The 26,777-nt window shown below is 48.4% G+C and overlaps 3 protein-coding genes across 7 annotated transcripts; all 3 read left to right on the top strand.

Moving 5' to 3' along the window:
- Positions 1–3,481: 3,481 nt before the first annotated feature.
- Positions 3,482–11,285, top strand: Arm (armadillo). Of its 5 annotated transcripts, none has more exons than XM_076909052.1 (7): positions 3,482–3,672; positions 4,536–4,599; positions 4,694–6,330; positions 6,430–6,609; positions 6,687–6,989; positions 8,079–8,175; positions 9,482–11,285. In XM_076909052.1, the coding sequence occupies exons 2-7, from the start codon at positions 4,563–4,565 to the stop codon at positions 9,664–9,666; spliced, it is 2,439 nt and encodes an 812-aa protein (XP_076765167.1). In that variant the 5' UTR covers positions 3,482–3,672; positions 4,536–4,562; the 3' UTR covers positions 9,667–11,285. The 5 variants fall into 5 exon arrangements, with proteins under 5 accessions (XP_076765167.1, XP_076765169.1, XP_076765166.1 ...); XM_076909054.1 differs by lacking the exons at positions 3,482–3,672; positions 9,482–11,285 and adding exons at positions 3,799–3,925; positions 8,565–8,587; XM_076909051.1 differs by lacking the exon at positions 3,482–3,672 and adding an exon at positions 3,801–3,925.
- A 2,597-nt stretch (positions 11,286–13,882) lies between these two features.
- On the top strand, positions 13,883–23,900 carry LOC143427311 (atrial natriuretic peptide-converting enzyme). Its single transcript, XM_076901338.1, has 12 exons — positions 13,883–14,088; positions 17,314–17,497; positions 20,123–20,336; positions 20,425–20,796; positions 21,069–21,301; positions 21,384–21,590; positions 21,680–21,893; positions 21,972–22,117; positions 22,192–22,363; positions 22,456–22,703; positions 23,258–23,376; positions 23,694–23,900. The coding sequence occupies exons 1-12, from the start codon at positions 14,041–14,043 to the stop codon at positions 23,865–23,867; spliced, it is 2,331 nt and encodes a 776-aa protein (XP_076757453.1). The 5' UTR covers positions 13,883–14,040; the 3' UTR covers positions 23,868–23,900.
- A 991-nt stretch (positions 23,901–24,891) lies between these two features.
- On the top strand, positions 24,892–26,546 carry LOC143427384 (pyridoxine/pyridoxamine 5'-phosphate oxidase). The gene is made up of 5 exons (XM_076901467.1): positions 24,892–25,144; positions 25,212–25,311; positions 25,374–25,448; positions 25,514–25,716; positions 26,268–26,546. The coding sequence occupies exons 1-5, from the start codon at positions 24,924–24,926 to the stop codon at positions 26,395–26,397; spliced, it is 729 nt and encodes a 242-aa protein (XP_076757582.1). The 5' UTR covers positions 24,892–24,923; the 3' UTR covers positions 26,398–26,546.
- Positions 26,547–26,777: the final 231 nt, after the last annotated feature.

Here is a 26,777-nt window from a genome sequence, read left to right as displayed (position 1 = left end):
GAGAGAGAGAGAGAGAGAGAGACGAGGACGAGGACGACGACGACGACGACGACGACGACGACGGGCGGACACGTAGACGTTCGGCCAGCGAGGAGAGCCCGCTTACGTGTACGTTCGTACGGAAATCGACGTGTGTACCTACGGATCGGAGAGTCGGTCTCGAATCGTGCTAGTAACCGCACACTCGCATTTCGACGCGTAGCCCCGCCGTCCCGTATGCCGGCGCACCGTTCTGCCCTCGTGTGCGTGCCTTTCGCGATACTTAGAGAAACCGCTCCCTCTTATCACCCCTCCCGCGCGCCCCAGCAGAACCTTGTTCGATACCATTTGAGGACCTCCAATAACCTATCCGAGCCATTCCGATAGGAGCTGTCAGCCCGCACCCACACGCTGTGCGCGCGAGGAGCCGCTCAACGCGGACCGGATAAGCCCGAGCGCAGGTGTGCCGCACAAAATCGTCTGATCGACGTGCCGAGTGCGCTGATCTCGATGACCTTCGCCAAGGGTTTCGATTCGACGACGCCGCGATACACGAGGCACGCCCCGGATACCATCTCTCGACGAGTTGCCCCGGTACCAAGACGGTACCACGACGGGTACCACACGCTACCCTCGTAACTCCTTGCCTCCTCCTCGTGCCTCATACCCGCCTCGTAGCCGCCGCCTCTCATTCACACGACCGCGGGAACGCGCGAACCGCCGTGTCCTTTCTCATTTTTCACTCCCAGCCCACGGTTGATTGGCGTTTCAAAAGAAAAGGGGGCCAATTGCCCGAGAACCACCGCGATTCCTTCCGACGCTCGCGACACCTTTTCACTCGGCCACGATTTTCGAGGCCGCTCTCTCGATTTACTCGCGTCTTGGGAGTTGCCCCGGCAGCCAGTCCCTTTCGTTAGTCACCGGTGATGAATCGGATACCGTTCGTCGTACTCGACGTCCTCGTCCCCGACTACGCTGACTGTAACCCCCCTCGCTCGACATTAGCCACGAGACTACTCCATCAACTCACGCCAGACGATACGACTGTGTCTGGGAAACTTCTCTCGGTACCGTCTCTCGTTTTCTTCCCCCGGGAGAGGAGAATGGTCATTCCCACCTTTGCGCGGCTCAGACTTTTGGGGATATTGCCAAAACTTCCGCGTGCTTGATCATCCGCGACAGAGGAGGAAACGTTCGCCAACGCGGTGCCGCGCCGCGAACCGCGTTACCGCGAATCGATCCGCCGCGAAGAACGAATTCGCGGTCCAAGTTCGCAACCAGAAAGAGCTGAGAAATCGCGACTTTCATATGCTTCTATTAGCTGTCTCTTCCCTCCGCCCCGGATGCCCCCGTGCCTCCCGCGTCCCTCCTCCCCAGACTGGAACGGTAAATGAGGTACGGTGACTATCCTTCCTTTCGCCGCGTAAACACGAAGCATTGCAGAATACACGGGCATTAAGCGGTGGAGAGCAGCGCAGATTCTGAGAATGCATATAATTAAGCACGTTGCATCTCGGGAATCTTGTGTACGTGCGTGTGTGTCCAGCTTTGTGTAGTGACTCGTTCGAGAGGCAACGTGTGCCCGTGTGTACCTTATATAGATACACATAAATATATGCCTAGCCATCGTTGGTCCCTCCACCCCTGCGAACCTCTCAGCCCCTTCAGCTCCTCATCCCCCCCTGTCCCCGTCCCGTCGTCCCGTCTCCCTCCCTCTCTCCGTACCTCTCTCTCTCTCTCTCGCAACCCTGCCCGACTCTTCCCCCTTTTCTTGCCCCGCGTTCGACGGTGATCTATGTATCAGCCTGTGCTCGCCGAACCGGGCAACGTGTGTCCGTCCCCCTCGTGTGCTTACTTTATTATCGGGGCTCAAATGAGAATTTATGCAGACATAAACGCTCGTGTCAGCAGCATGCCGCGTAGGTGGGGAGACACACCGTTGAACGGGCATCTGTCACCCTCTATGCTCTCTACCTGGTCTGCCTTCAAGACGGTGTATACCTTGCTTTTTCCGAGGACCCTGCGAAATTCAAAGAATCCGCCGGACAAACGAGCGGAACGAAACCTCGATCCACTTTGTTCAACTACAGCTCCGTCGATTCTCCGCTCTCTGTCTGGGATCGATTGGTCGGTCGGTCGGTCGGTCGGTCGGTCGATCGATCGATCGATCATGAATGTACTCTGCTTGATCGCGGACCGTACGAATCCTCTTTAGGCTCGTAAAATAAGCGAAATCTACGGGAATACATTGTACGCTAAAGGAAAGGCAAAGGTAATTATTACTTTCGAGCGATAGGTAGATGATTCCAACTCTGGAATAACTTTTGTCTTGCGAATAACATTCCGTACACACTTGCGTCTCGCGTATTTCTGGGTGAAATACGAGTTGGCGCGTTCGATAATGCAAAAACGGGGCCGGTAAATCGATCAAGATTTTGTATACGCGAATCGAAATAGGAAACCATTTCGTTTATCTTTCAAATTATGCGAAACGTAGTTATTTCTCGTTATTAATTAAAAGAATGGGCATAAATTTATTCCAGGAAGCTTTGCGCCCCGATATTTCAATATCGGCACGATGATGTATTTCAAAACGCGTTTTCCTTTTTTCCGATTATCCGTTCAATATCAGCGTTGACATAAAATGTATCATCACTGTACGGAACGGAAGGAACGGTACCGCCATCACGCATCCGAAAATTAATCGGCGTGGGCGCAGCCGATAACGAATGGTGTTCCCGCCAAACGGCCAGTATATTTTACTTTGGACTCCAGTGTCTGTTATTTTGTGCGCATTCTAGCTGTCCAGCAGCACGATTTACTCCCGAACTCGATCAGAAATTCTCGACTACCGTGGATGGACAAATACCCACGAATCCATTAAAAAATTGCCGTGTCCCGGGGAATTGTCTTTTAATTGAAATTGATCTCTCCGACTGTACCATATTATCCTTCAATCTCCCTTCATACATGAGATATTGAAACATCATAGAATATTGCTAGTTTCATTATGACGCATATGCTTCTCTAACATACCGGCGGAACAGTTCTGCATTCCTTCCTTTTTCTTTTTTTTTCTTGCCACCAAGTACGTGGCGAATACTCGGACGCATTCTTTAATTTACTCGCGCAAATTGCAACTGGAAACTCGAGAACGGCTGGCCACGCTTAATCGAATATTTTTTAATTGTCGTTCGCGGCATCTTATAACCTTAAATTCAGCGTGCATCGAGCAGCAATCGCGATACGTGTGCTCAAAGCCGCGCGTGTATCGAAGGAAGCACAGCGGATAAAGGGGAATTAATTAGCCAGGGGATTCTGAGAAACGGAGCGAGCGGGTTTGAGTTAGACGGGATCGAGTATTCGCGAGTGGTAAAAATCGATAAATATTCGTCTATAGAGATGGAGGCGGGTAATCGGGGTTACGTTACGGGGAATGAGCACCGCTGGGAACCTCGAATCAGTGCAGGCGACAGGTGGCGGTAGAATCGGCGGTTCCGCGTCGTTTTCCGCCATCTTTAGTTGACGGATTCGAGGCAAGAAAGGCCAAGAGGTCCGTGCGGAGAAGAGATAGGCGGATTGTGCGTCGGGGGCAAAAGGGAATTTGGTGGATCGAGCGTAAGGTAGTGAGTTATTCGTGTCTTCGTTCGAGCACGATTCACGAAATCGCCTTCGGTCGATCCTCGCGACACGGTAAGCAGAGTAGAATTTAATCATTCGCCATTACATCGACCGATAGGGAAAAAAATTGTCATTTCCGTGACGGCGGTGTTTACGCTGGGTGTGTCAAAGTGTTCATCCTCTCTCCCCTTTTCTCGTTCCCTTTCTCTCTTCCATTAGTGTATCGTAGTCAGCTCTCTTGTTGCCCCTTCCTTCCGTTTTCGCTCTCTTCCCTGCCACTCTCTCCGCACTCCACTCTCCGCCGCTCGTGGATCCTCGGAAAATGGTGATACATCGCATTCTCAGAGCCTTTGTTGTGCCGCACGCCCACGCGCGTCCCTCTACCTTTGGAAATCGGGCATCGTTCGCGCCTCGTGTACATCTCTAAATGCGATTCCCTGTCGTATTCTCGATCGAACCGGACGCGATCCCCGCTTGTGTCCCAAGATAAAAGTGGAAGCTGCGACGAACGCTTAGAGGAATCTTTCGATCGTGCCCACATTCCGTGCGGTTGCATCCTCCTTCCATTCTTCGCGATACAGTGCGCTGACCCTACGCGCGTCGTGGCGTCTTCGAATCCTCCGAACGAGAGACGAGCCGCATAAGCTTTGCGTCGTGAGATCGAAGACATTTTTTTTTTTTTCTTCTTATTCGTTTTGCGTCACTCGACAGACCTGTATTACGCTGCGCTCAACATGTTCCGAATAACGTTTTAACACGTCTTTTTCCAACCTCGAGTATCTTGCGTTACATCATTCCTCCCTTTTTCTTTCTTTTTTTTCGTTACGATTTTTCTTCTTTTTTTTTTCTAACTTTTCACGCGAGTAGAAGTCCTTTCACGCGACCACCGTTCAAATCACTTCACAGCTGTGCAGCATAGTTTCCTTTTATTTCAGGTGTGGATAGACTCTCCAGTAGGAGCCATGAGTTATCAAATGTCTTCGAATCAATCCAGACCAAGTGAGTAAATCACCTTAATAGGTACCCGATGGTGTGTATTATGTACAGTTGCACAGCAAGTTCGCCATTACTTTACTTATTTTCATTTTTGTAGTGTCTCATGAAAATTATCAAGGTTTGGGCGACCTACCCATGGGTTCTGCCAAAGAACAGACATTAATGTGGCAGCAAAATTCCTACATGGGTGATTCAGGAATTCATTCAGGCGCTGTCACTCAAGCGCCGTCTCTGTCAGGCAAAGAGTACGACGAGATGGAGGGTGATCAGTTGATGTTCGATCTGGATCAAGGCTTCGCTCAGGGATTCACTCAGGATCAAGTTGATGAAATGAATCAACAATTGAATCACACAAGATCTCAGCGTGTTCGCGCAGCAATGTTTCCAGAAACATTAGAAGAGGGTATAGAAATTCCCTCTACGCAGTATGATCCTGCTCAACCCACTGCCGTACAGAGACTTGCGGAGCCAAGTCAAATGTTGAAACATGCAGTTGTCAATCTGATTAACTATCAAGATGACGCAGATCTTGCAACACGTGCAATACCAGAATTAATAAAACTGTTAAACGACGAGGATCAGGTTGTTGTGTCCAAGGCGGCAATGGTGGTTCACCAACTTTCCAAAAAGGAAGCATCTCGTCACGCTATTATGAACAGTTCGCAAATGGTTGCTGCGTTGGTGCGTGCCATTTCGAACAGTGACGATCTCGAATCGACAAAGGCGGCAGTCGGTACGTTGCACAATTTATCGCATCACAGACAAGGTCTGCTGGCAATTTTCAAAAGCGGCGGCATACCCGCCCTGGTGAAGCTTTTGAGTTCTCCGATGGAGTCCGTACTGTTTTACGCGATCACGACACTTCACAATTTACTCTTGCACCAAGATGGTTCTAAAATGGCCGTACGTCTTGCTGGCGGATTGCAAAAGATGGTCGCTCTTCTACAACGTGACAACGTGAAATTTTTGGCAATAGTAACCGATTGCTTGCAAATTCTTGCGTATGGCAATCAAGAGAGCAAATTGATCATATTAGCTTCTCAAGGACCAATAGAGCTGGTACGCATTATGCGTTCCTACGATTACGAGAAGCTTCTATGGACGACTTCGAGAGCCTTGAAAGTGTTGTCCGTTTGCCTTAGCAATAAACCGGTGATCGTCGAAGCTGGTGGCATGCAGGCACTCGCGATGCATCTCGGTAATCCAAGCCAGAGACTCGTCCAGAATTGTTTGTGGACGTTGCGAAATTTATCGGACGCTGGCACCAAAGTCGATGGACTGGAGGGTTTACTACAGAGTCTTGTACAAGTCCTAAGCTCCACCGACGTAAACGTCGTCACGTGTGCCGCTGGTATATTGTCGAATCTGACATGCAATAATCAACGTAACAAAGTAACTGTATGCCAAGTGGGAGGTGTCGACGCTCTTGTACGTACGATCATTTATGCGGACAGTCGGGAAGAGATCAGCGAACCCGCAGTATGCGCGCTTCGTCATTTAACGTCGCGTCACGTGGAAGCAGAAATGGCACAGAATTCTGTTCGTCTGAACTATGGTATTCAGGTCATAGTGAAGCTTTTACATCCACCTTCGCGTTGGCCGCTCGTCAAAGCGGTAATAGGATTAATTCGCAACTTGGCACTCTGTCCTGCGAATCATGGCCCGCTCCGTGATCACGGCGCGATCCATCATCTGGTCAGGCTTTTGATGCGTGCCTTCCCAGAGACACAACGAGTAAGCACGTTTTTCCAATAACGATTCTCCATCCAACGATCTAACGATAGCAAGCTCGAACGGTGACGGGTAAAAGAGATCTCGATTTCTCCATTCCAGCAACAACGATCATCCGTGGCGAGCACCGGAAGTCAGCAGACGTCGGGTGCATACGCGGATGGTGGCGTCCGGATGGAGGAGATCGTGGAGGGTACCGTAGGGGCGCTTCATATTCTCGCGAGGGAGTCCCACAATAGGGTCATCATCAGATCTCAGAACGTGATCCCGATTTTCGTACAGGTTTGTACGCACGCCTCGTTCACCATTGAATACCCGTCTCGATTTGCATTCTCGTTTGCCGTGTTCTCTGTTCGTAGTTGTTGTTTAACGAAATCGAGAACATTCAACGCGTCGCAGCCGGTGTACTTTGCGAGCTAGCAGCGGATAAGGAGGGCGCCGAGATGATCGAGCAGGAAGGTGCTACTGCGCCGTTAACAGAGCTGCTTCACTCCAGGAACGAAGGAGTCGCGACTTACGCTGCGGCCGTGTTATTCCGTATGAGCGAGGACAAACCACAGGAATACAAGAAGCGACTCTCGATGGAGCTGACCAACTCTCTGTTACGCGAGGACCCAAACATTTGGAACAACGCTGACTTCGGGATTGGTCCAGATCTACAGGTACCGTTGCTCATTGTGTCGATGCATGCCTCGCTTATGCCGTGGCTAAATTTATTCATTTATAAACACCTTGTAACATTGCGCCTAATGCTGTTGCGTTAAAATTCACTTCGATACATACACGCTACATCGTGCTAGCTTTCGAATCGATTCCAGGAATCAGGTTGGTAAGCAGATTCACTGTAACAGTTCGTCACCGGTTCGTAAGTCATTCCGTCTAGCTGTTTCCAAGCTTTCTCTTTTACGTTTGGTTACATTGTGTTAAGTAAATTAAGCCACGATGACATAAATAGCGACATAGAGTAATTTTATCTTAACTAGTGAACAGGTAATACACACCTGTATACGTAATCTGCCCCCTCCATGTAAGTTTAGAAGTGTACAACTAGATAGTTAGCAAAAATGAATGCCGTCATCCATTATTCCAGTTCGCACAACTTAGGTACGTTACGAAGTGAAATTGAGTCTAGCGGGAAAAAAAGTACGAACCTAATTACATTGAATTGACGACAAACTTTCGAATACCATCCATACATTTTTAACAAGCCTTGTGTATGCGTTCATCGTAACTTTTCATTCAGATCGATGCTTTATCCTTTCTTCACGCCATTCCGTACACGTCGAAAAAAACAAAAAAAAAAACAAACACATATCGTACGTTCGAAATGGATTCTTTATTAGCGAGCTCAAAGAAGGCCCCAGGGTCGTGCCTAATGGAGCAATGGAACCCGTAATATAAATGTACAGCGATGATTTTATTATGATCCTTAGTTTGCAACGTTACGTTATGCATGAGAATGCGTTTCGTTACCATTCGTGTCTCCTCCCACCCTACAGCCCCCCTTGCCCCCCCCCCCCAACAACCCCCCGGGCTGAATAATAAGATATCGCGATTATGTAGTTCCGAACGCTACGAACGTGTCACGGGTTGATTCGTGGCTTTTACATATTTGTGTATTGTAACACCGTTAAACGATATTATCACACGCGACTTATCTCGGTGATACTGCGAGTCTCGCCGGCTGTTAAAGACACGCCCTGCAAAGGAAGATACGTTTTGTGTTGATCTGAGCTACCTAATCTCTTCAGGACATGCTTGGCCCTGATCAAGGCTATGATGGTATGTATGGACAAGGACCCCCTAGCGTACACAGCAGCCACGGAGGTCGAGGGTATCAACCGCAAGGTAAGTCACCGAGCCTTATCCTTTTTATTTCGATTATTGCTTTCGGACGATCGATGCACTCGATCGGACGTAGATGGATTTACAAACATGGTCGTTTTACGGTGCTCTTTGCCCCGCGGCATTAACGCGACGTAATCTTTGAAACTTTTGATACGCCTTGTAGCCTACCTTGAGTCATCCGCTGGCGTGTGACTCATTTCGAAAGAGATCGAGTAGTTTTTCCTCGTTCGTTCGCATCGAATATCAATTTGTATTGTGTCCCATCTCTTTCTATCATCGGTACGGTATAAGATGATTGAATATGTTCGTAACTGTTCTGCCTCTCTAATTGTAAGAATTATCGACGATAAGAAGGAAGCAATGCATTTAATTCTGTGTTATTTTAACAGCAGCTTAACCCACGGACTTATATTAAAATACAGGCTATCAACAGTATCTCGCAGTAACATAGGTGACACTCAGCTCTCATGTACTGTTCTGTGCTTTGTTAATAATCGCTAAACGCCCTCCTGTATGCTTTCCATAGCTCATACGTTCAATCTTATAATTTGGTCACTACACAAGTATTACTGAATTTGGTAAATATGTTACACGTACTGCACGTTTTGTGAATGCTTTTTTCCTCTTCCGACACGCAACACGGGTCCTCACCGCGTGGTTTTTCTTCTCTTGTTCCTTTTCTTCGTTTATTTGTACAACTTTTTGCATGGTATATTTGTACTTTTACCGTTTCTCCTCTAATCGAACAATTCTTTATGGTGGAAAGACGCATAGATAAATACTCGTAAGTAATTAGATAAGATACGTTCCTCGAAACTCTACTATCGCGAAGAGAAGTATCGCGATGAAAGTTTGTTCTCAAGTGTCTATCGCCGATCGAAACTGAAATTTTTGCTGTTTGTTCTTTTTGTTTCATTGGAGTTGAATTTGAACGCTTTTCGTGGCTACATTGTGGTACTCGTCATCTCTTCCTTTTCAAGTTTCATTGGTTTCACGTGCTCCCTGTTTTTAAAAGCGTCGATGTTGTACGCAAAAGAAAAAGAAAAAAAGAAACATGTATATAGAAAACTCGACGATCTTAAGTAATCGTTTATCCTTTGTTGTTCTTGCTTCGTAATAGCAGATAAGAATGGAGAAATAGAAATGTTTCTCAGTAGAGAGAATATAAAGTGTTGTAAAGTTGTGCTCTACTGGGTTGAGAAAATTTTTAGCAAAACCGTTTACAATGTAGTACTTGTCGATTTAACGTAGTAGAATTAGCCGAGCTAAGCGGAATTGGGTTCATCGTAAATTTTGTACGAAACAGGTTATGACCAGATACCAGTAGATTCGATGCAAGGGTTGGAAATAGGTGGAGGGTCGACATATGGCGCGATGGACACTATGGACGTAGCGCACGAGGGTGACCTGAGCTTCGATCATTTAGGGGAGCTTCCCGCACCGCCGCAAGATAACGACCAGGTTGCAGCCTGGTACGACACCGATCTCTGAAACTGTGCCAGCATCATATCTCCCCAGAGAGAAACGGACTCGTGAGGCTCTTAAGTAATTTTAATACAAGACTAGTATCGTCGTTTTACTCTCACCCTTTATCGATCCAGATCGAATGAAATTTTGACGAAGAAACCGTGGAACGAAAGGTTCCTAGAGAAACGATACGGTACGAGCAACGGTATAGAAGCACACATCACACACACATACAGCCATTACACGCGAACAACAATTCGGAGCAATTATAAAGCTTGTTTTTACGTAAAAGTGACACAGGGTACGAAATCGTGTTAGACTACATACAAATATATATAAATATATGATACATAATACAACTTACCAATGCCGTACCTTAGATATTTATAATAAAGTGTGGGGGCCCTACTGCAACCGCTACTAGATGATTGTCAGCATGAACCGTTTCTCACAAGTTCTCGCTCGCGCCGTTAATAATTCCTATGTAACAAAAATTCTGATTTAACTCTATCATCTCCCGTATCTAAGGCACGAGTTTGTTACGTATCTTTACCAATGAGTCTGACTAACAGGCCCAAAATGGGAACGCTTCATCTTTTTCCTTCGTCTCTTTCCTCCAACTTCTCTCTCGTCCTTATCTGCAGGAGCAATGTAGGAAAATTCCTTGCCGACTTAATGAGCAAGCGTCTTGCAATGCTGTCGTGTCTCGGGGGGGGTTAGCGGTGTAAATAGGTAATCGCTCTCTGCCATAAGCATGTTAAGTACGTTGCAATAGGCAATTAGTCAAGTAATCGTTGGACTGATCATTGCGAGGAATGATTGCGTGAATAAATGCTTCACACGTGTCGTTATCACGCGTATTCGTGCACGCGATACGAATGATGCGCGTTGAATAAAATACTGACGGCCTTTTGAATATATGCGACACTTTTGTTTAATATTGCGCTATTGAACTGTATACTGTTGAACTCTGCTGTCTTAGGATGGCCAACGGTATAGTGGCTGTATTCAAAGTCTGTTCGCGATGCTTGCGTCTTTGCCGCGTATTCGTACGACGTTAGGATCATCAGGTGTAGGATGCTTGCTGAGCTAGTCGGTAAAGAATATTCCTACGTTACTCCTGTAGATAAGAAGAATGTGAAAGGAAAAAGACGAAGAGAGAGACGAAGGAGCGTTTATCCTGGACCTGTTATGATAAACTCGTCAGCAAGATTATCTAACAGATCTCAGTACTTAGACGAGAATTATGGTGAAGTAAACGCGGAATTTTTATTATGTAAAATATAGGGTAGAAGTGAGAAGTTTCGAGAAACTGTTCATGCTGACGAGCATCCAGCATCGAACGTGGTAGGACCGCCACAGTATCATTCTCGAGTATCAGTGAATCACAATCAAGTATAAATATAAAATATCAATGAACTTTCGCATTACGTATTTTACAGGGTAGTTATACTTAATTTTTATTATTACCATTAACGTAGCTGCGCAATCGTGGCGGTACTTTGCTTCGCGCGATGCTCTGTACGCGCCTGCGATCGCTGTCGATGTATTAGACCTAAGAGAGAGACACATAATTCGTACACACCATGTATATGTATCGTTTAATTGTCCATACGAATAAACTGAACGATTAAGTATTCGAATTGTATCAGACGTTCCATTTCTCATCTCTATTTACCTTTCAGCACGAGGTTTCTGCGAGCAGAGAAAGAGAGAAAGAGCGAGAGAGTGAGAGAGAGAGAGAGAGAGAGAGAGAAAGAAAGAAAAAGAGAGAACGCAGTGCGCGCGATCACCATGGGGTCAGAGCCTTCTTGGGATATGCCAACTTGCCACGTTCAACCGTATAAAGCGACTCCAAGTGAATTCCTCGCATAGATTTCTACCGGTCTGCTCGCGTTCAAACCGTTGATCGATCATCAGATTAAGTCCATAACAAGTAAAAGGGGTAAACAGACAAATATGCTACCAGTTTCATGAGTTACTTACCAGCATGGAAACGAACGAATGCCAAGCGGAGCTGAGAACGAACGAACTCTTCATGTACGACGACACCAGAATTTTATTTTTATTACAATACACAGTGTATCGACGTTATTTAATTATCTAGATGCGAGAATATTTTATATCGTTCATAATTGTAAGAAGCGGACAGAAATTTAGGAAACGGCGTTGCGACGTTACCACGAGCACAGTCTAAACAGGAACAGAATTTAGTGAATAGAATTGTAAACAATTAGTCGGCGAGCAGGTAATGGAACGGTATACGTGAGGTGATCCTGTGACGGAGAAGGGCGCGTGCGTATGTATACTGCTCGTACGTACGCTCGCGTAGGTCATTAATCGGCGGTTGGCTGCCGAGTGGCGCACATTCGTGCGTGTATCTCGCTCCCAAAAGGTTCGGGTATCGCGTTAACGGTTATTTCTTTCCCTGACACGAAGAAAGAGGATCGCCTTGAGGGGCGCTCTCGGTTGCTTCGTAGAGTGTGAAAGGCCGACTTAACGTTCCCGGCAGTCGAAGAGGGAAACGCTTCCGGTGCGACAGACACAGCTGTCATCGCGTAACAGCAGACGTTTTCGAGTGAAATGAAATCGTGATGCTGCACAAAGCTTGGTGAATATTTCGGTTCCTGTTTTTTTTCCACCCCACATTCGGGTTTCTGTGAGGAACGTGTCGCACGGGGATCGAATGAAAATATGAGGCGCGCAGTGATATAGATGGTGGAAACGATGATCGCACGACCATCCGCTGGAAGATTCGCGGTCACAGGGAAACCAAAGGTAAGTCCACTAATTATTTTATTTCTGCTTTCTCTGTCTTTTCTCTCGAATTATGTTTCTATTCGCGTACTTTTACGTATTCCCTTTCATTGCTGTCTGGTTTGTTATTAAAAATCAGTGCGCGCTTGCATGTGATCGAAATCGATACCGTTCGAAGGCGTAGCGTTGATTTCCATCCACGGATACCCTTGAAATTCGATAGTTGACCCGTATAGCAAGAACGTAATATACGTAGCATTTTATTAAGTTCATTGACAATAAGAAAGACAATAAAAGAGCGGGGATACACGACAGAGAGTCGAGAATTGGACCAGTTACCCTTGAAAAGTTTAAGCCAAACGAGTGGTTTCGGCTGCAACCAAATTCCTTGGTAACTGGTTAAAGCTAAAAATATTCCTTGTTCGTCGGATGGGATACCTTCACCTTTTTTCCCTCGCTTTTTTTTCCTCGTCAACCTTTCACATTCGGACGCGATGTACCATACCCACACACCAGCCCCTCTCGGCTCGAATATCTTGGACGGTACCCGCGTGCCGTTCGAACGCGGATGGCGCGTATCCGCGTGCCGATCAATTTCGCGCAAGATCGCAGGTAGTTCAATTAGATGCATGCAACGCTCAATGTGACGTCGCGGCGCGGCGCGGCGCGTCGTGTCGTGGAAAACCGGTAATGACGTGAAAGTGCATCCAGGAGCGAAGGAGCGATCTAGCAAGCGGGCCTCCGTTCCCCTGGCAGTCTGGTTTCGTTCGGGACAATCTCCTTTGGCTCGCAGTCGGCTCCGACTTGCTCGAAGAAATTGTTTCCGAACCGTCTCGCCGATCGAACTGTTACATATTTACGTAATATCGATACCGTCGAACAACTCGCGTTCTCTTTTTTCGCCACCTTTTTACAACGGATAATCGAACCGAAACCTTCTCCAACGGCTACGATCATTATCGTATCCACCTGTCGTCTATATAGATCGCTCGACTCGTTGCTCGAGAAGGGGGTTCGCTATCAGATACATTGTCGGAGGAGAGATTTAACTGTTAAAGGGTGTAGCGCGCAGGAAAGCGGGTTCGCGCGTGTGTTTAATCGAAAGGGACCGGTTGTAGGTTTCAAGTAGTACCGCGGTTAATGTAACAGTGTCGAGCGTTGCTTCTGAATCAGGTTTTCGAAATATCGCGTTACTCCGTGTCACGTGTACTGATTTTTTCCTCGATTGTTTACAGTGCCGTGGAATGTTGTATCTCCGAGTGTGCGCGTGCCTCATCGCGTTGTAATTGCTACTTTTTTGCGCAGGTATCAAGAGCCGAACGGTAGTAATTCGGTGCACGAGAAGGCACAAAGTGGACGCGGAAGTACTCGCAGGGGAGCTGTCTTAACCCTTCTCGGGGGAAAAGTTGTCGCCTCGCGAACAGAACAGTACTATCCGAGGTATTTGGTGCAGTGTGATAAAAAAAAAAAAAGAAAAAAAGAGTAACGGGGTAATATCGATTATCGAGAATCGGTGACGAACGCTAACCGGGCGTGACGAGGTTCGAATTACGACGACAATGACGTTGGCACGCCTTCACGCGGCGAATACACCGAAGAAACGTTGATGGAGCTGAAGGGAATCGTATCAACGGCACGAAGATGACCGTCGCGATGGAGCACAAGCGTAAGAGCTCGTGGGACTCGAAGGTGAGACGAATGCGGCGCACTTTCCCCTTGCACGCGCTTTCCTCGTTACCTACTCGCGGTTTAATTAACGCGGTTGGCCCCCGTGTGAAATCGGACGTGAAGGAAAAAATGTAAGATCGATGAGAAACGATGAGCATGGACAGAAATGGGCATTGTCTGGCACGAAAGTAGGTAGACGCGGTGCAACGCGGAACCACGTTCGTACCCGGTGGTAGCTTTCAGGATACACCGTTGACACGGTTCGCGACTGGTGGCTGCAAGAAACGACCCGCAAAGAAATGGTAAATCGACGCCGCGTGAATTATTTTCGCGGTTTCGTTGCGCGGCGGTCGTTAACCGAATTACTCGCGCACGCGCGCGCGCGCGCACAGTCGTTGCGGCAACCCGGCGAGTTTCGCAAACAGGCATTTGAATCACCTTTGATGCGAAACGCGGCGGCGTAGACGAACGAGACGTTCAACTTCCATCGGTTACTCCGCGGATACGTTGACCCTGTTCTCCATTGACCCCGAATGCCTACGCACTTGGCGGGAAACTAGGTTGAATGAAATAAAGAGCGATGCGTTAGCTGGGCTGGGTCGACAAGGGTTGGGCCCAGTCATCGGCTCTCCTCTAGACGCGTGCGTACCGTTACTTTACTAGCGGCGACCGATCACGCGATCGGCTCTCCCGTCGAAATATGCGAATGACATTTATCACGTGTCCCCGCGATTCCTCGGCACCGGCTCGAATCGAATCCTGCATGCGCGAGTCGCTCGATCGCGACACAAATTTCCAGAGAGTACGGTTCCGCGCGGCGGGTCACTTTTTAAAGAACCCGTTACGAGACGCGGTATACGCCAACCGTGGGCTCTAAGATGACAATACGCTTGGCCATTCGCGTCGATGCGAGAGGCTCGCTAAACAGCGATAACCTCGACTCTGTACTCGAGTTTTACTGCTACTCTTGCCGTTGCGCAGTGCACCAGCGTGCCCAAAGCAATCCATATGCACCAGGAACGCACGGCTAACCGATTGTAATTTAAAGCAAGCAAAGAACTTGTTCCTAGATTCTCGCTCTTTTGGAAAGGTAGGCAGACGTTTGGAATAACGGTGTAATAACGGTGAAGAAAGTCACGGGGAACCGGGCGAGCCAATGAAACTTGGTAGATTCTTTCCTTGGGTCGATGACACCGTTTCTTCCCGTGACAGACGGACGCGTCCGATCGACGGCCATTCTTATCTCGAGGGATTCGAACGCGCGCTGTCCCTGCGACGATCGAACGAGGGAAACGCGCGACAGGGGCGTCGCATCCGCCCGGTGAAAATCAGAAAGCGGTGGAGAGACGTTTCGATTCGTCGGCACGGTTGAACGATCATCGTTCGACTCTCTACACCGATGGAAAGCGCTTCGGTAATGCGCCGCGCTGTCAGCTCTTGATTTTTCTCGGACTTGAAGTCATCGACCGTGTCCGCCGCAGGAAGTATCCCCGACGCGAAACTAGACCAAGCGCATCGCGATCTCCTCGACCGATCTCTGCTCGGTTTCGTCTTTTGACGACGTTCAATGTTGGCCACCGATCTGACACACGTTTGGACCTCGATCGTTGGGCCATTCTCCTGCCACTAAGCGGACCATTTAACGAATAATCGCGAAACTCTTCGCCAGGCGTCCTCTTGGAAGAGTTTCTCGTTCTCCATCGTTGCGGATCATTCGTCGGAAGGTGTTTCGTCAGAAGGTGCCGTTTCTCTCGCAAGAAGAGATCGAGTCTCTTGACCTTTCCGCCGCGATGCATCGCCGTGGAAAGAAATACTTTTACCGGCGTGCACCGTTCGTTAAAGAATTTTCGTTGCAACGGTACTACAATCGTCATCGCGGGTATCCGCGCAATGGCGCGTTTCATTAATTGCGAACGATCGAGTTCGGAGTAAAAACCCCGAAGATTGGACTATCGAACTAGGTTAAAAAGAATACGAAGGTTCCCCGCTCAAACTTTCATTCGGCTTTCGTAATGCATCTCGGCGGCCATTGTTCGCCAATGGCACCCCTTGCGCCTCGATCGCGATTTCTTACGTAACGCCCGAACAAAATCGCGATTTGCGTTTAACTTCGATTGTTAACATGCACGTAGCCACGGGTACCAAGGTTTATCGTTTCGATCTGTGACTTGCAATTTTCTTCGCCGCGATTACCGCGGTGGGGGTAACAGGGGAGAAAACAAGGAGCGTGACAAAATTTAGTCCGCGAGATCTTTGTTCTCCTCTCGCAACTTTTTCGTCACGACGATGTTCCATCGTCCTCGATGGCAGAAGCATTCGCACGGTTCTCGCACAATTGGTGGTGAAGTTTGACTTTTAAAGAGGGAACGACGACGTTCAACGACTGCTCGGAGCGCGTCGAACGAAGCATCGATATCTTGGTATCTGCAGGAAAAGGCGCGATTCACCGGTTCCCTGGCACGGAGTTAGGAGCGTGTGCCGAGCGTAACATTTGAACGAGGGCGTAGGCCTCTTTGTGCCGACTTCGTGCATTCACGGGAATGAATATACGTACACAGAAGGCGCATAGCCTGTAGTCCGTGTTGGTGACGAATGTGCACGCGCATCGGTGGCGAGACGATTACACGGACGCTTACGCTCTTGGACGCGCGTGTCCCAGAACAAGAGCTCGTTACACCCGAAGCTGAATGCGTCTGCTCGAACGCACGTTCCACATAATCGTGTGTACACAGCGTGCTGCGAGCCGCGAATGCACGCGTGAAATCGCACGCAACTCGAATCCTGGATAATCGAGAACTCGGTTGCGCAACGTATCATTTCGAGAATTGCCTTCGCGCGATCATCGATCGCGACGTTTCAAAACGATAGCCCCCTTCGACGCGACCCGATTGCAAACGGCTCGTAGTTAATTCTCGAAGAGGGGTCAGCCAGCCGCCTCGCGTCTCGTCTGGCTCGTAAGACGGAAGTGCACGGCGATCGTTTTAATGCAAGTCGTGCCTCGGCAATGGTTGCTCTTTCGTGCCTGCGGAACGAATCTAGGGGCAAAAGAAAGGAGGGGCCCGCGATGGAATGATTCCTGAGCGTACCTCTCAACGGAGAGAACCCACCGAGGGTACCAACCGCCGTGGTACACGCGGACGTATCTGACGTTCCGATCGATCCTTCTTTCGTAACTTTCGTCACGTCGTTCCGTCGAGCTCGGCGGTTGCCACGTAGCCACGAATCAGATGCCCGTTTCGTTTTCAGATATCGGTGAGCACGGTGAGCACAAGGAGATTCAGCCGTGCCGGGACTCCGAGCTCGATCCTCTCCTCGGACAGCGATATTCGATTCACGAGGAAACTCGGCGGACAGTATCGATGCGGATGTTGCGTGTTAGCCGCGTTTCTGCTCTTTCTACTCTTCTCCGGCGTCTCCATATACCTTGGCTGTGAGTATAACGCGGTTGCTTCTCTGCGAGTATTTAGTTTTACTATTACTGTTATTACCAAACGATAAGGTACAGCCATAAACAGTGTACCACGATTCGAAAGTACCTTGAGCTGTTTCGCCTCGAGTAGCGTTATATAAAGGTTAGTTAATTCGGTGGTTAACCGTATTCATTCAATCTGATGAACAATAACCCGGGACCAGTTGGCGGTTAATGACAAGAAACCATCGATCTCTTTCTCTAATAATTATCTTAACTAGCACGTACGGATTTAATGTATTCCATCCGTAGGTGAATGTTATCTGATAGCAGTCGCGATCAAGGTACGACGTTCTAAAATACCCGCCGCGCAGCCAGCAGAAATCAACGGCGCGCGGGACGCATGATTTAAAATTAGAAACAATTAATAACCTCTGGTGTTCGAGCGTTGTATATCTGGCGCGAAGATCGGCCGCGAGATCGGTCGAGAAATCGCAAACACGGTAAACGGTTCGCAGCTTTCTCCGCGAGGCTTATATGTAATCCAACCGATCCCGTAAATGAAACTGCACCGCCGCCACGGTTAACCAACGATCGACGCTCGCACGACGTCGCTCCTCTCTCCGTTAGCCATGAAATTGCTACGGAACACACGGACTAGTTCGCCACGGTGTCTGAGCGTTTCGCCGAGCGTAAACGCGTGATCGACGTCTTCCTTTGTCCGCGATAAAAAACCGCGTTCTTCCACCAGCGAGCACGCGTGCCGTGTACTTCACCTTGGGATTCGCGTTCGATCCGCGCGACGAACGGAAGAGTCATGGTACCGCGCGATGGAAGACCCATTCACCTAATCGACGCGAGTGCGCCGACGATATTCGCGTTACGGTTAACGGTGAACGCCTGGAGGAGTCGAATGTTAAATAGGTGGATTTAAATGGTCCCGCGGCAAACGCGAAGGGGCTGGAAACGAAAGCGAGCGGCGTGACGCGCACTGGGGACGTCGTTGGCGAACAGCTGGCGAACGATACGATCGAGGAAGAGAAGAATCGTTGTCGCGCGCGTCGATCTTGGCGTGGCCGGTCCTTTTTTTTCCTCTTCTGGGTAGGGGAACGAAACGAACAAGAGGAGAGGAGGATGATGCGGCCAAAGCCCATTGAGGTCTTTCAGCGCGCAAACATAACGGTCCGACCGAGTTACCGAGAAAACGCGTTCACGTACACCGATCGGACGTTCCGTTCGGTGGCGATTTAGACGCGTCACGTCACGGTACGCTTGGTTAACACGTACGGCGCGATCACGAGACCCTGAAGACGTACATTTGTTTTTTTCTCTCCTACATATTACGTATAAATACATACTCGTTCTCTCGTAACGCACTCGATAGGTGTTATCAAGATTTTCCAACGAACACGTAGCGTACCACTACACTCGATGCTTGTAGATTATACGTGTGCATAATATACGATCAACTCGGTCACTCGAAAGCACCTTCTCCTCGATACCATGCACCGACCTCGCATCGAACGTATTCGAAAGAGCTCTCTCTCTCTCTGTGACGGGATCGAAAAGTTCCGCGTGAAAAGAAAGCGAGGTGAACCGTGGCGAGGCGAGGGCGAAGCACAAAGTGCAGACGACGTCGTTGTTATTCATTGCCCGCGGGTGAAAAGAGGCAAAGGTCGAAGAAGATGCACGGTTGCGAGTCCGGGGACCAGGCGAGCAGCCAGAGGCCTTGAAAGTAGCGAAGCTAACGGTCTGACCGAGTTGTCGAGCCATCTCCCTTGCGCACCCCTCCAACGGTCGACCTCCAAAGGGGGGGGATAGGTGTCCTTGGATCATTTCGAGTCGCCTCGCCTCGGCGTATCATCCGAATTCCCCTTTCGAAAGTAATGGCGGCGCTCGAGGAGTCGCGGGATCGCCGCGTCGCGGCTCATCGGGACCGTCGCTCGCCGTCCCGTTTCGCGGTAAAAGGGAAAACGAGCGGCGCACGGCGCTGCTGGAAAGAGCAGCTTCCGAGTAAAAACGGGACCGCTGGCTCGCGCGATCGCTCCGCGGGACCCGCGGATGATCGCCCGCGAGAAATCGTATCGCCGGCCCCAGCGGACAAGTAATCTCCGCGCCGCTGTAAAAATGATCGGAACCGAAGGTATGGTGAAAGGTGAGCCTTCGAGACGTCGAGCTATAGCCGCTCGATTGCCCTCGATTCCCTCGTTCGCGCTTACCTTTTAACGATTTAGCCGAATATTAACCGCGCGCTGGAAAATAGTCGGAAAAGAAACGGTTCCGACCGCGGAACGATTAATTATCGAGGCAACCGATAGGCCATTAGAAAGTGGTCGACTGTTGATTAGCTATGCGAGCAACATTTCTCCTTGTGTAGTAGAATGGAAAACGATCGATTGGTCCGAGGTGAAATCGCATTGTTCGTTCCTTCTCGAGTGAAGGAAAAACTCTGCTGGTTCCGTAAACGTTCGGTACGTGTAAAAATCGTTGCTCCTTTAATCGTCTATTTTGCAGCGGTATTTCAGTTCCGTTACTACTGATTAATTTAAGCGAGAATTATCGAAGGAACGTTACCGTCGATATTGACATAATTGTCGAAAGTAATCGCTCAGACAGTTCGCCAGCATGTGATCGGTGTATTTCCAGACACGTTCCTAACGTCGGACCCTCCGGGTGATCAGATCTTCCTGGCGACATTCCGAGTGATCGAAGGAGATTCCTTCGCCACGGAGCTGGCAGACCCCTCTACAGAAGCATTTCGTATACGATCTCGGGAGTATCGCGATCGGCTCAACCTCATCTTCCGTCGCAGCTGGCTGAAAGTCTCTTTCCTCGCAGTGGAAGTATTGGCGTTGGACGGGTAAGCGATTGAAAACGAACGATCTCGCGGTGTTTATCATTTTTAACGCTCGACAATGAACGCCGTATATATTTTGAAACCTGTGCAGATCCGAGGGTGGCGATTTAGTGGTACATTTCGACATTCGATTCGATCCACGGTATCAAACGATCGCCACGGCCGACGTCGTCGAAATTCTAGCGAGAGAGATCAATCCTGAGACTTCGAAGTACTTAACGAATCTGTCGATCGATCAGCAGAGCCTCGAGGTTCAGGAGAGCTTGAAAGCACTGAACGCTCCGGTTGGTCTGCAAACGACCGTATCGACTCAACCGCCGACGACCACGCCGCCGCCTCCTAGAAGATGCAGCAATTTGGATCTGGTTTACTGCAAGCACCTGCCGTACAATATCACCTCCTACCCGAACGTGCTGGGGCACCGTTCGTTGGCCGACGTGGAAGAGGACGTGATCGCTTTCAGGTGCATATCGAACCCCTCGATCTCCTAGCGGAACTTTCCTTTCGCGTTACTCCGCGCGCATGCCTCGATACACCTCGTTTCGATCGGTCGTGTTGTTTCAATCGTGGCGTCTGTAATTCGAATTGACACAGATTGGTACGTATTTAAACGTCGAGGAAAGGAAATTATATACGAACCTGTACTTTACGAATGAAGTATAAATCGAATAAGCCAATTTAAGGAAACCGACTTGTGTAACGAGGAAGTCATTCCACGAACGGTCTCCATTACAGGGAACTAGTCGACGCGGAATGTTACCGATTGGCCTACGATTTCGTGTGCCAGGTTTTGCAACCGGCGTGCGTGTCGAATCAGCCGGAAGACCTGCTCCAGCTACCGTGCCGAAGTTTCTGCAGGGAGTTCTGGAACGGCTGCGGAAGCCGGCTTCCGGAGCGGATCAAACGGCTGCTGGATTGCTCGAATTTCCCGGAGTACGCGGACCAGGGTGGCTGCAGAGCGAAACCAGGTAAACGAACGTAAACGATCGCTGCCGGCGTGCCCGACACGAGCAGGCCTCGCTCGAATCCATACGAATTGCGTTCTCGCAGGGTGCGTGCAGGCACTTCAGGCGAAGGCATTGTCGCCGAGAATTTGCGACGGCGTGATCGACTGTCCTGACCTTTCTGACGAGAAAAATTGCGCTTATTGTCGCGACGGCCACATGCACTGCGGTGTAGGTAGAAGTTGCATTCCGCGCGGCAAGAGATGCGATGGAAAGGTGGACTGCGCGAACGGCAGCGACGAGAAGGATTGTCGTACGTATCGTTTTACCTGAGGACCCGTTTCATACGATAACAGTGGCTTTCGCGTTCCTCATGTATCCAATCTCTTTACCTGTCGTTAGTGTTCCTGGCGCCGAGCATTCGATTCGTAAAGTCGCAGCCGTCGGACACGCCGTTCGCCGCCAAGTACAACAGCGAGGGGTTCGTGGTATTCAACGAAAAGGGTACCGTTGGCAAACTCTGCACCGCCAATCTGAACGCGACCCTACCTGGAACGGAAATGGAAACGGTTCTCCAAACCGCAGCCAGCTCTTTGTGCAGTCTGTTGACTTACACGTGAGTACACGCCACGTCTCGATTTTAACGACGGACGCTTAACGGTCTTTGAGAACGCAGCTGACTGTTCTATCGTAGCGGAGTGAAATCCGTGGAGGTTCGCGTCGACGACGAGGAGGACGTTCAGTACGTGCACATGGAGGACCCATCGGCCACGGAGATCACGTTCGTCAGGGCGCCGTGTCCGAGCAAGGAAGTCATGTACGTCCGATGCTCCGAGCTCGGTACGAGGGATTTCGTATGAGCTTTCTTGCTGCTCAAGTTCACGCGAATCACCGAACGTGTGATTTATGTTTAGAGTGCGGCGTGCAGTCTTTACACGCGAAGACCGGCAATAGAGGTCTGAATAAGATGGCTGAACCGGGAGACTGGCCTTGGCACGTCGCTCTGTTCAAGGAGGAAGTGCACGTCTGCGATGCTACGCTCGTCGCGGAAAATTGGTTGATCACAACGGCGTCTTGTTTTCAAGGGTGCGTATCACTGTTAACTCATCTTGCTGCGATTAACAAGCTGTTGATAACTTTACGTAACGATCGTTTCTCTTGTGATAATCGAAACGCAGTCAGCCAAAGGCGGAATGGTCCGCGAGGATGGGCACCGTTCGATTGTCGAGCACATCGCCGTGGCAGCAGGAGCGTAGAATCGTGGGTATGATTAAGTCACCAGTCGAAGGGAGCACCACCGTTCTGTTGAAGCTTGATCGACCTGTGACCACGTTCTCCGATTTCGTGAGACCTGTTTGCTTACCCTCGAATCAGGATCCACCGACGAACGCATCCCATTGCAACACTCTTGGGTGGGCTAGAAATCGTAAGTGTCCTATTGATTCACTCGTTTGTATCATTTTATACCTTCGATTTCTATGGTTATGTAAAGATTATGTCGCTGCGTTGTCCTTAAAGGGTTGCTTAGAACTATACCGGATTACACGTCGATGATTACTTTCTCGAGTTTAAATCGAGAAAGCCAAGCTGAACGCGGAATTTCGAATTGCATCATTTATATATTCTCTGAATAAAATGAAGCAAACGGTTGTTTGCTATGGTTGTATAATCGTTAAGACAGGTGAATTAATCGAACGATCAGCGTTCTCGTAATCGAGTAATTAGCCGTGTAGATACGCATCGGAATACGCTTGCGTGTACACGTAACGCTCGATGCATTCGAGCAGGCTTTTGACGAATGAGCGTATGCGTTTTACAATTCGTCGCGCGTTTAGACGAGCGCCCCATTTATACCACTCGTATTTTCCTCCGTTTCATTATCTGTTGATTTATTTTGTACGAGAAAGAAAGAAAGATCAACATAAATCAGCGGAATAATTCTTCGAGTCTGATGAGAAAAAAATGTTCTGTTTTTATCAGGAGATTTACTACAGAGGGTACAGCTTAGGCACAGCGCGATGGAGCGATGCGAAAACATTAGTATCGCATCGGTAAACAGCGTCTGCACGGAACCGGCCTATTCTACTGACGACTGCAACGTAAGTAACTCGCCGTAACATTATCATATACAGTAGAACTGACCTTATTGCAACGAGACTTTATTGAATGTTTGATTAACTGAACTGTTACCGCTTATCTAATCTGTCGACGATCGTCATTTCGTTACGAAAAAAAACGTAGGCAGTGGAGAGGAATCACTGAACTCTTGTTACGTATACGTATGACCTGGTTGTTGGTTTAATCTTAAAACTGAAAAAGATGTTAAATCAATAATTCATTAGATATCTTTTCGATAACAATGTTATACAGTATACGTAGTTCTCTCATTTCATTACTATTAATTCGATGTTCACAGGAAGAAGAGGTTGCCGGTAGTCCAATGTTGTGTCTCCAATCGGACGGTCAAAGATGGGCGCTGACGGGCGTCAGTAGTTGGCGAATAGCCTGCTCGAAAGCGGGCGTCGAGAGGCCTCGGTTGTACGATAAAGTTTCCTCGAACATTGCTTGGATAAAATCTACAATCGAGTAGATTATTTAAACTATTATTTAACGAAACGAACAAGGACTGAAATTGGTACCGCGGTATGCGAGCCATGGAACGAGAGCGTTTCCAGTTTTATAGAATTTTGTCACAACATTATCGAGATTAGGCTATCTAACTGGTTGTAAAATACGTAAATATAACATTGTAAATTAGTGCGTTGAGAATTATCGTTATACGTATACGGTGTCGTTACACACACACACACACATCTCGTACCGATTCGTGTGAATCGATTGTAAAGTTTTGTAAAGACGATTGTTTCATTAAAGCATAAATACGCTCGAGAAAGACCGACGAGCAGCGTTCCTCCTCTCGCAGACAGACTGATGTGATCATCGCGTCGCGATGACAAGTGATATTTCTCTACTCGATCGCTTTGGATTATCGTACAAGTTTATATTAAGTTTCGATTCGTTGTAGAAAATGTTACAAGTACGAACGCGCGAGCGGCATTCTATATCCACCTTGCGTTGCGAGTGAAGTCGTGCGCAGTGTCTGACAGAAATGGTGGGAGGCTTGGGGTAGGGGTGGTTAATAAAAGACGAAGTCGACGTTGTTTCAGCGTAGTCACTGCGACGGTGTACGCGACGTTAACAGATCGGCACGGTATAAACAGGAGCATGGTAAGCCGTGATTTTCTAGTATCTATAAGTACACATTACGTAACTATATATACACACATGGTGCAGCATTCTTAGATTTTGAACAGTGTCGCCTTTCGAACGAGCCAGAAATGCGCGTTCCTGCGCGAGTCAGATCGCAATTCGACACTTTGCGTTTGCAACATAGTAGCAAACTGTGCGTTTGCAACATAGTACTTTCAGTCAGGTAACAAATACCAGCCGTGAGAAATTCAATCGTGTTTACCTTGTGTAGCCAGAAATTTGATATATCCTTGTGTCAATGTTTCAATTTGCGAATTAAAGTGGCAATAACCAATAATGTCGGCTGCCCGATGAAATCAAGATCAAGACGAGCGTAATACTTTTTTCCTTTCTCGCTTCAATCGGCACAATGGATTGAATTATTGGCCAGTCGTTGATGCATTGGTTCTCACGTTCCACTCGATGTGTTATTAAATCGATCCCCTTGTGGGAATCATCGTCTGCTAAGGGGTCGACCGGGAACGAGGAACCCTCGGATCTGGCTAGAATCGACGCGACGATCGATCATCCGGTAGAGCTGTTCAAGGTTTGGCACGAGGAGAGACGAAGATACGATCCGAACACGCCGGACGCCTGTTGCTTGGCAACTACTTCCAAGTTGGTACTGGGTTATCGAACGTTGCGTACTATGTGCGTGCTTCTCAATGAAACGATCCCGTTTCAGGGACTGTAAGGTGTCCGCGAGGAGCGTCGTTCTTCGGGAGTTCGATAACGACGGCTTCGTGATCGTGACGGATTCGCGCAGCAGAAAGGTCGACGATATTGTAAGTGAATACGCGATTTTACGAGGACCTTCTCTCCCACCGATCGGTCTCGGTTATTTCAGGAGAACGTCCCGTACGCCGCCATGTGTTACTTTTGGTTCTACATCAACGATCAAGGCCAGAAGATCACGAAACAGGTAGAGAACGGAACGATTGGTGATACGTTTGATCGTAACGCGTAGAGTTCCTGGATTGTTCACAGGTGAGGGTGGAAGGTGCCATGAAGAAGCTGGAGAGGGAACAATTTCGACATCTGTACGACAGGGAGCCGTTGTTTTGCAAAATTCGTAGCCACTTGTGCGAACAAGGGCGGGAAGCAAATTGGAACGAACTGAAGCGGCGGCACGATGAAATATTAGATTCAGTTCGTAGAAAGGCGAATGACTTACCGATGCCGGAACACTTGTAGGTGGTACTCGTGTCTGCGGGAAGAATCGATACGAGCCGTTATCTAAAACAGCTCGTTACCTATGGGTTGTACTGAGAAACGTTTTAAATTCATTATTTTTTCCCCACGTTTCCTTACCGCGAGCTCGTGGTGCATACGTGGAAACACTAAAGTGATAGTGTTCTAATTTTAAACGAACTTAATCTTTACGACGTAACTGTGACTATTTTAAATCAAGAAGTTAATCACCGCTAATGTTTACATGCACTTTGTACACGTACGGATTTTCCGATCAATATGCGCTTATTTCAACTAAAAAAAATATGTATACTCAGATTTGCAACATTTTGAAATTTCACATCAGCGCAAGGTCAACTTGATAGCTCAGAAAGTATAACATATAAAGAGATCGATCTCACCGAATGCGCATTATAATTCGTTTGAAACGTTTATATCGATGCAACCGATAGCTAACGCGTTGTTGCAAATAATAATTCGCAATGTATCGTCTTGCGTAGATCGCGTGTAGCTATCTCCGATAACGAACGTGTATTTAAATGGATTCCAGTGTTGGATACAAACTCGTCCCGTCGATGATGGAGTTCTACTTCGCGAGGGATTATCTAATAGGCGATCGTCTACTATATCGAAAGGATACATCGAGCGATTCTTGGAAGAATCATCGAATCGCAGCGTAGCGTAACACGTTCAGTCAATGAACACTATTATCGTTCGATCGTGTCGTAACAACACGCACGATATTATCTTTTAATCGTTCCGTAATAAGATTACCATTATTATCGTTTAATTACTTCATAATAAGACTTGAATACTATCTACTCTGGTTGTATCGCAACGAATTGTTTTTAAAACCCATTCACTGCACGCGATCCCCTTCTTCCAGTCGATATCTATCGTCGAACGCGGTCAGCAACTCAGTGACGCTACGCGAACGCAACGGAACGGAAAGTTCGCGGGAGAATTTCAAATTCGAATCCGCGGCGCACAGTATAAAATGGCGCGCGAGCGAATGGACGGCCCTCGAAGAAAGTCTCCGTGTAACGAAGGCGGCGATTGG

This window comes from Xylocopa sonorina, chromosome 1 (assembly GCF_050948175.1).
Source record: "Xylocopa sonorina isolate GNS202 chromosome 1, iyXylSono1_principal, whole genome shotgun sequence".
NCBI lineage: Eukaryota > Metazoa > Arthropoda > Insecta > Hymenoptera > Apidae > Xylocopa > Xylocopa sonorina.
This window is presented reverse-complemented; position numbering and strand designations above follow the sequence as displayed.

Coding starts and splice junctions, on each gene's coding strand:
- LOC143427384 (XM_076901467.1), top strand. CDS start 24,924: ATGCATTGGTTCTCACGTTCCACTCGATGTGTTATTAAATCGATCCCC. Junction 25,312..25,373: donor GCAGAAAGGTCGACGATATT/GTAAGTGAATAC, acceptor CGGTTATTTCAG/GAGAACGTCCCGTACGCCGC. Junction 25,449..25,513: donor GCCAGAAGATCACGAAACAG/GTAGAGAACGGA, acceptor GATTGTTCACAG/GTGAGGGTGGAAGGTGCCAT.
- Arm (XM_076909051.1), top strand. Junction 4,600..4,693: donor TTCGAATCAATCCAGACCAA/GTGAGTAAATCA, acceptor TCATTTTTGTAG/TGTCTCATGAAAATTATCAA. Junction 8,176..9,481: donor TCGAGGGTATCAACCGCAAG/GTAAGTCACCGA, acceptor TGTACGAAACAG/GTTATGACCAGATACCAGTA.
- LOC143427311 (XM_076901338.1), top strand. CDS start 14,041: ATGACCGTCGCGATGGAGCACAAGCGTAAGAGCTCGTGGGACTCGAAG. Junction 21,591..21,679: donor CAGCGACGAGAAGGATTGTC/GTACGTATCGTT, acceptor ACCTGTCGTTAG/TGTTCCTGGCGCCGAGCATT. Junction 22,704..23,257: donor TCTTGGGTGGGCTAGAAATC/GTAAGTGTCCTA, acceptor TGTTTTTATCAG/GAGATTTACTACAGAGGGTA.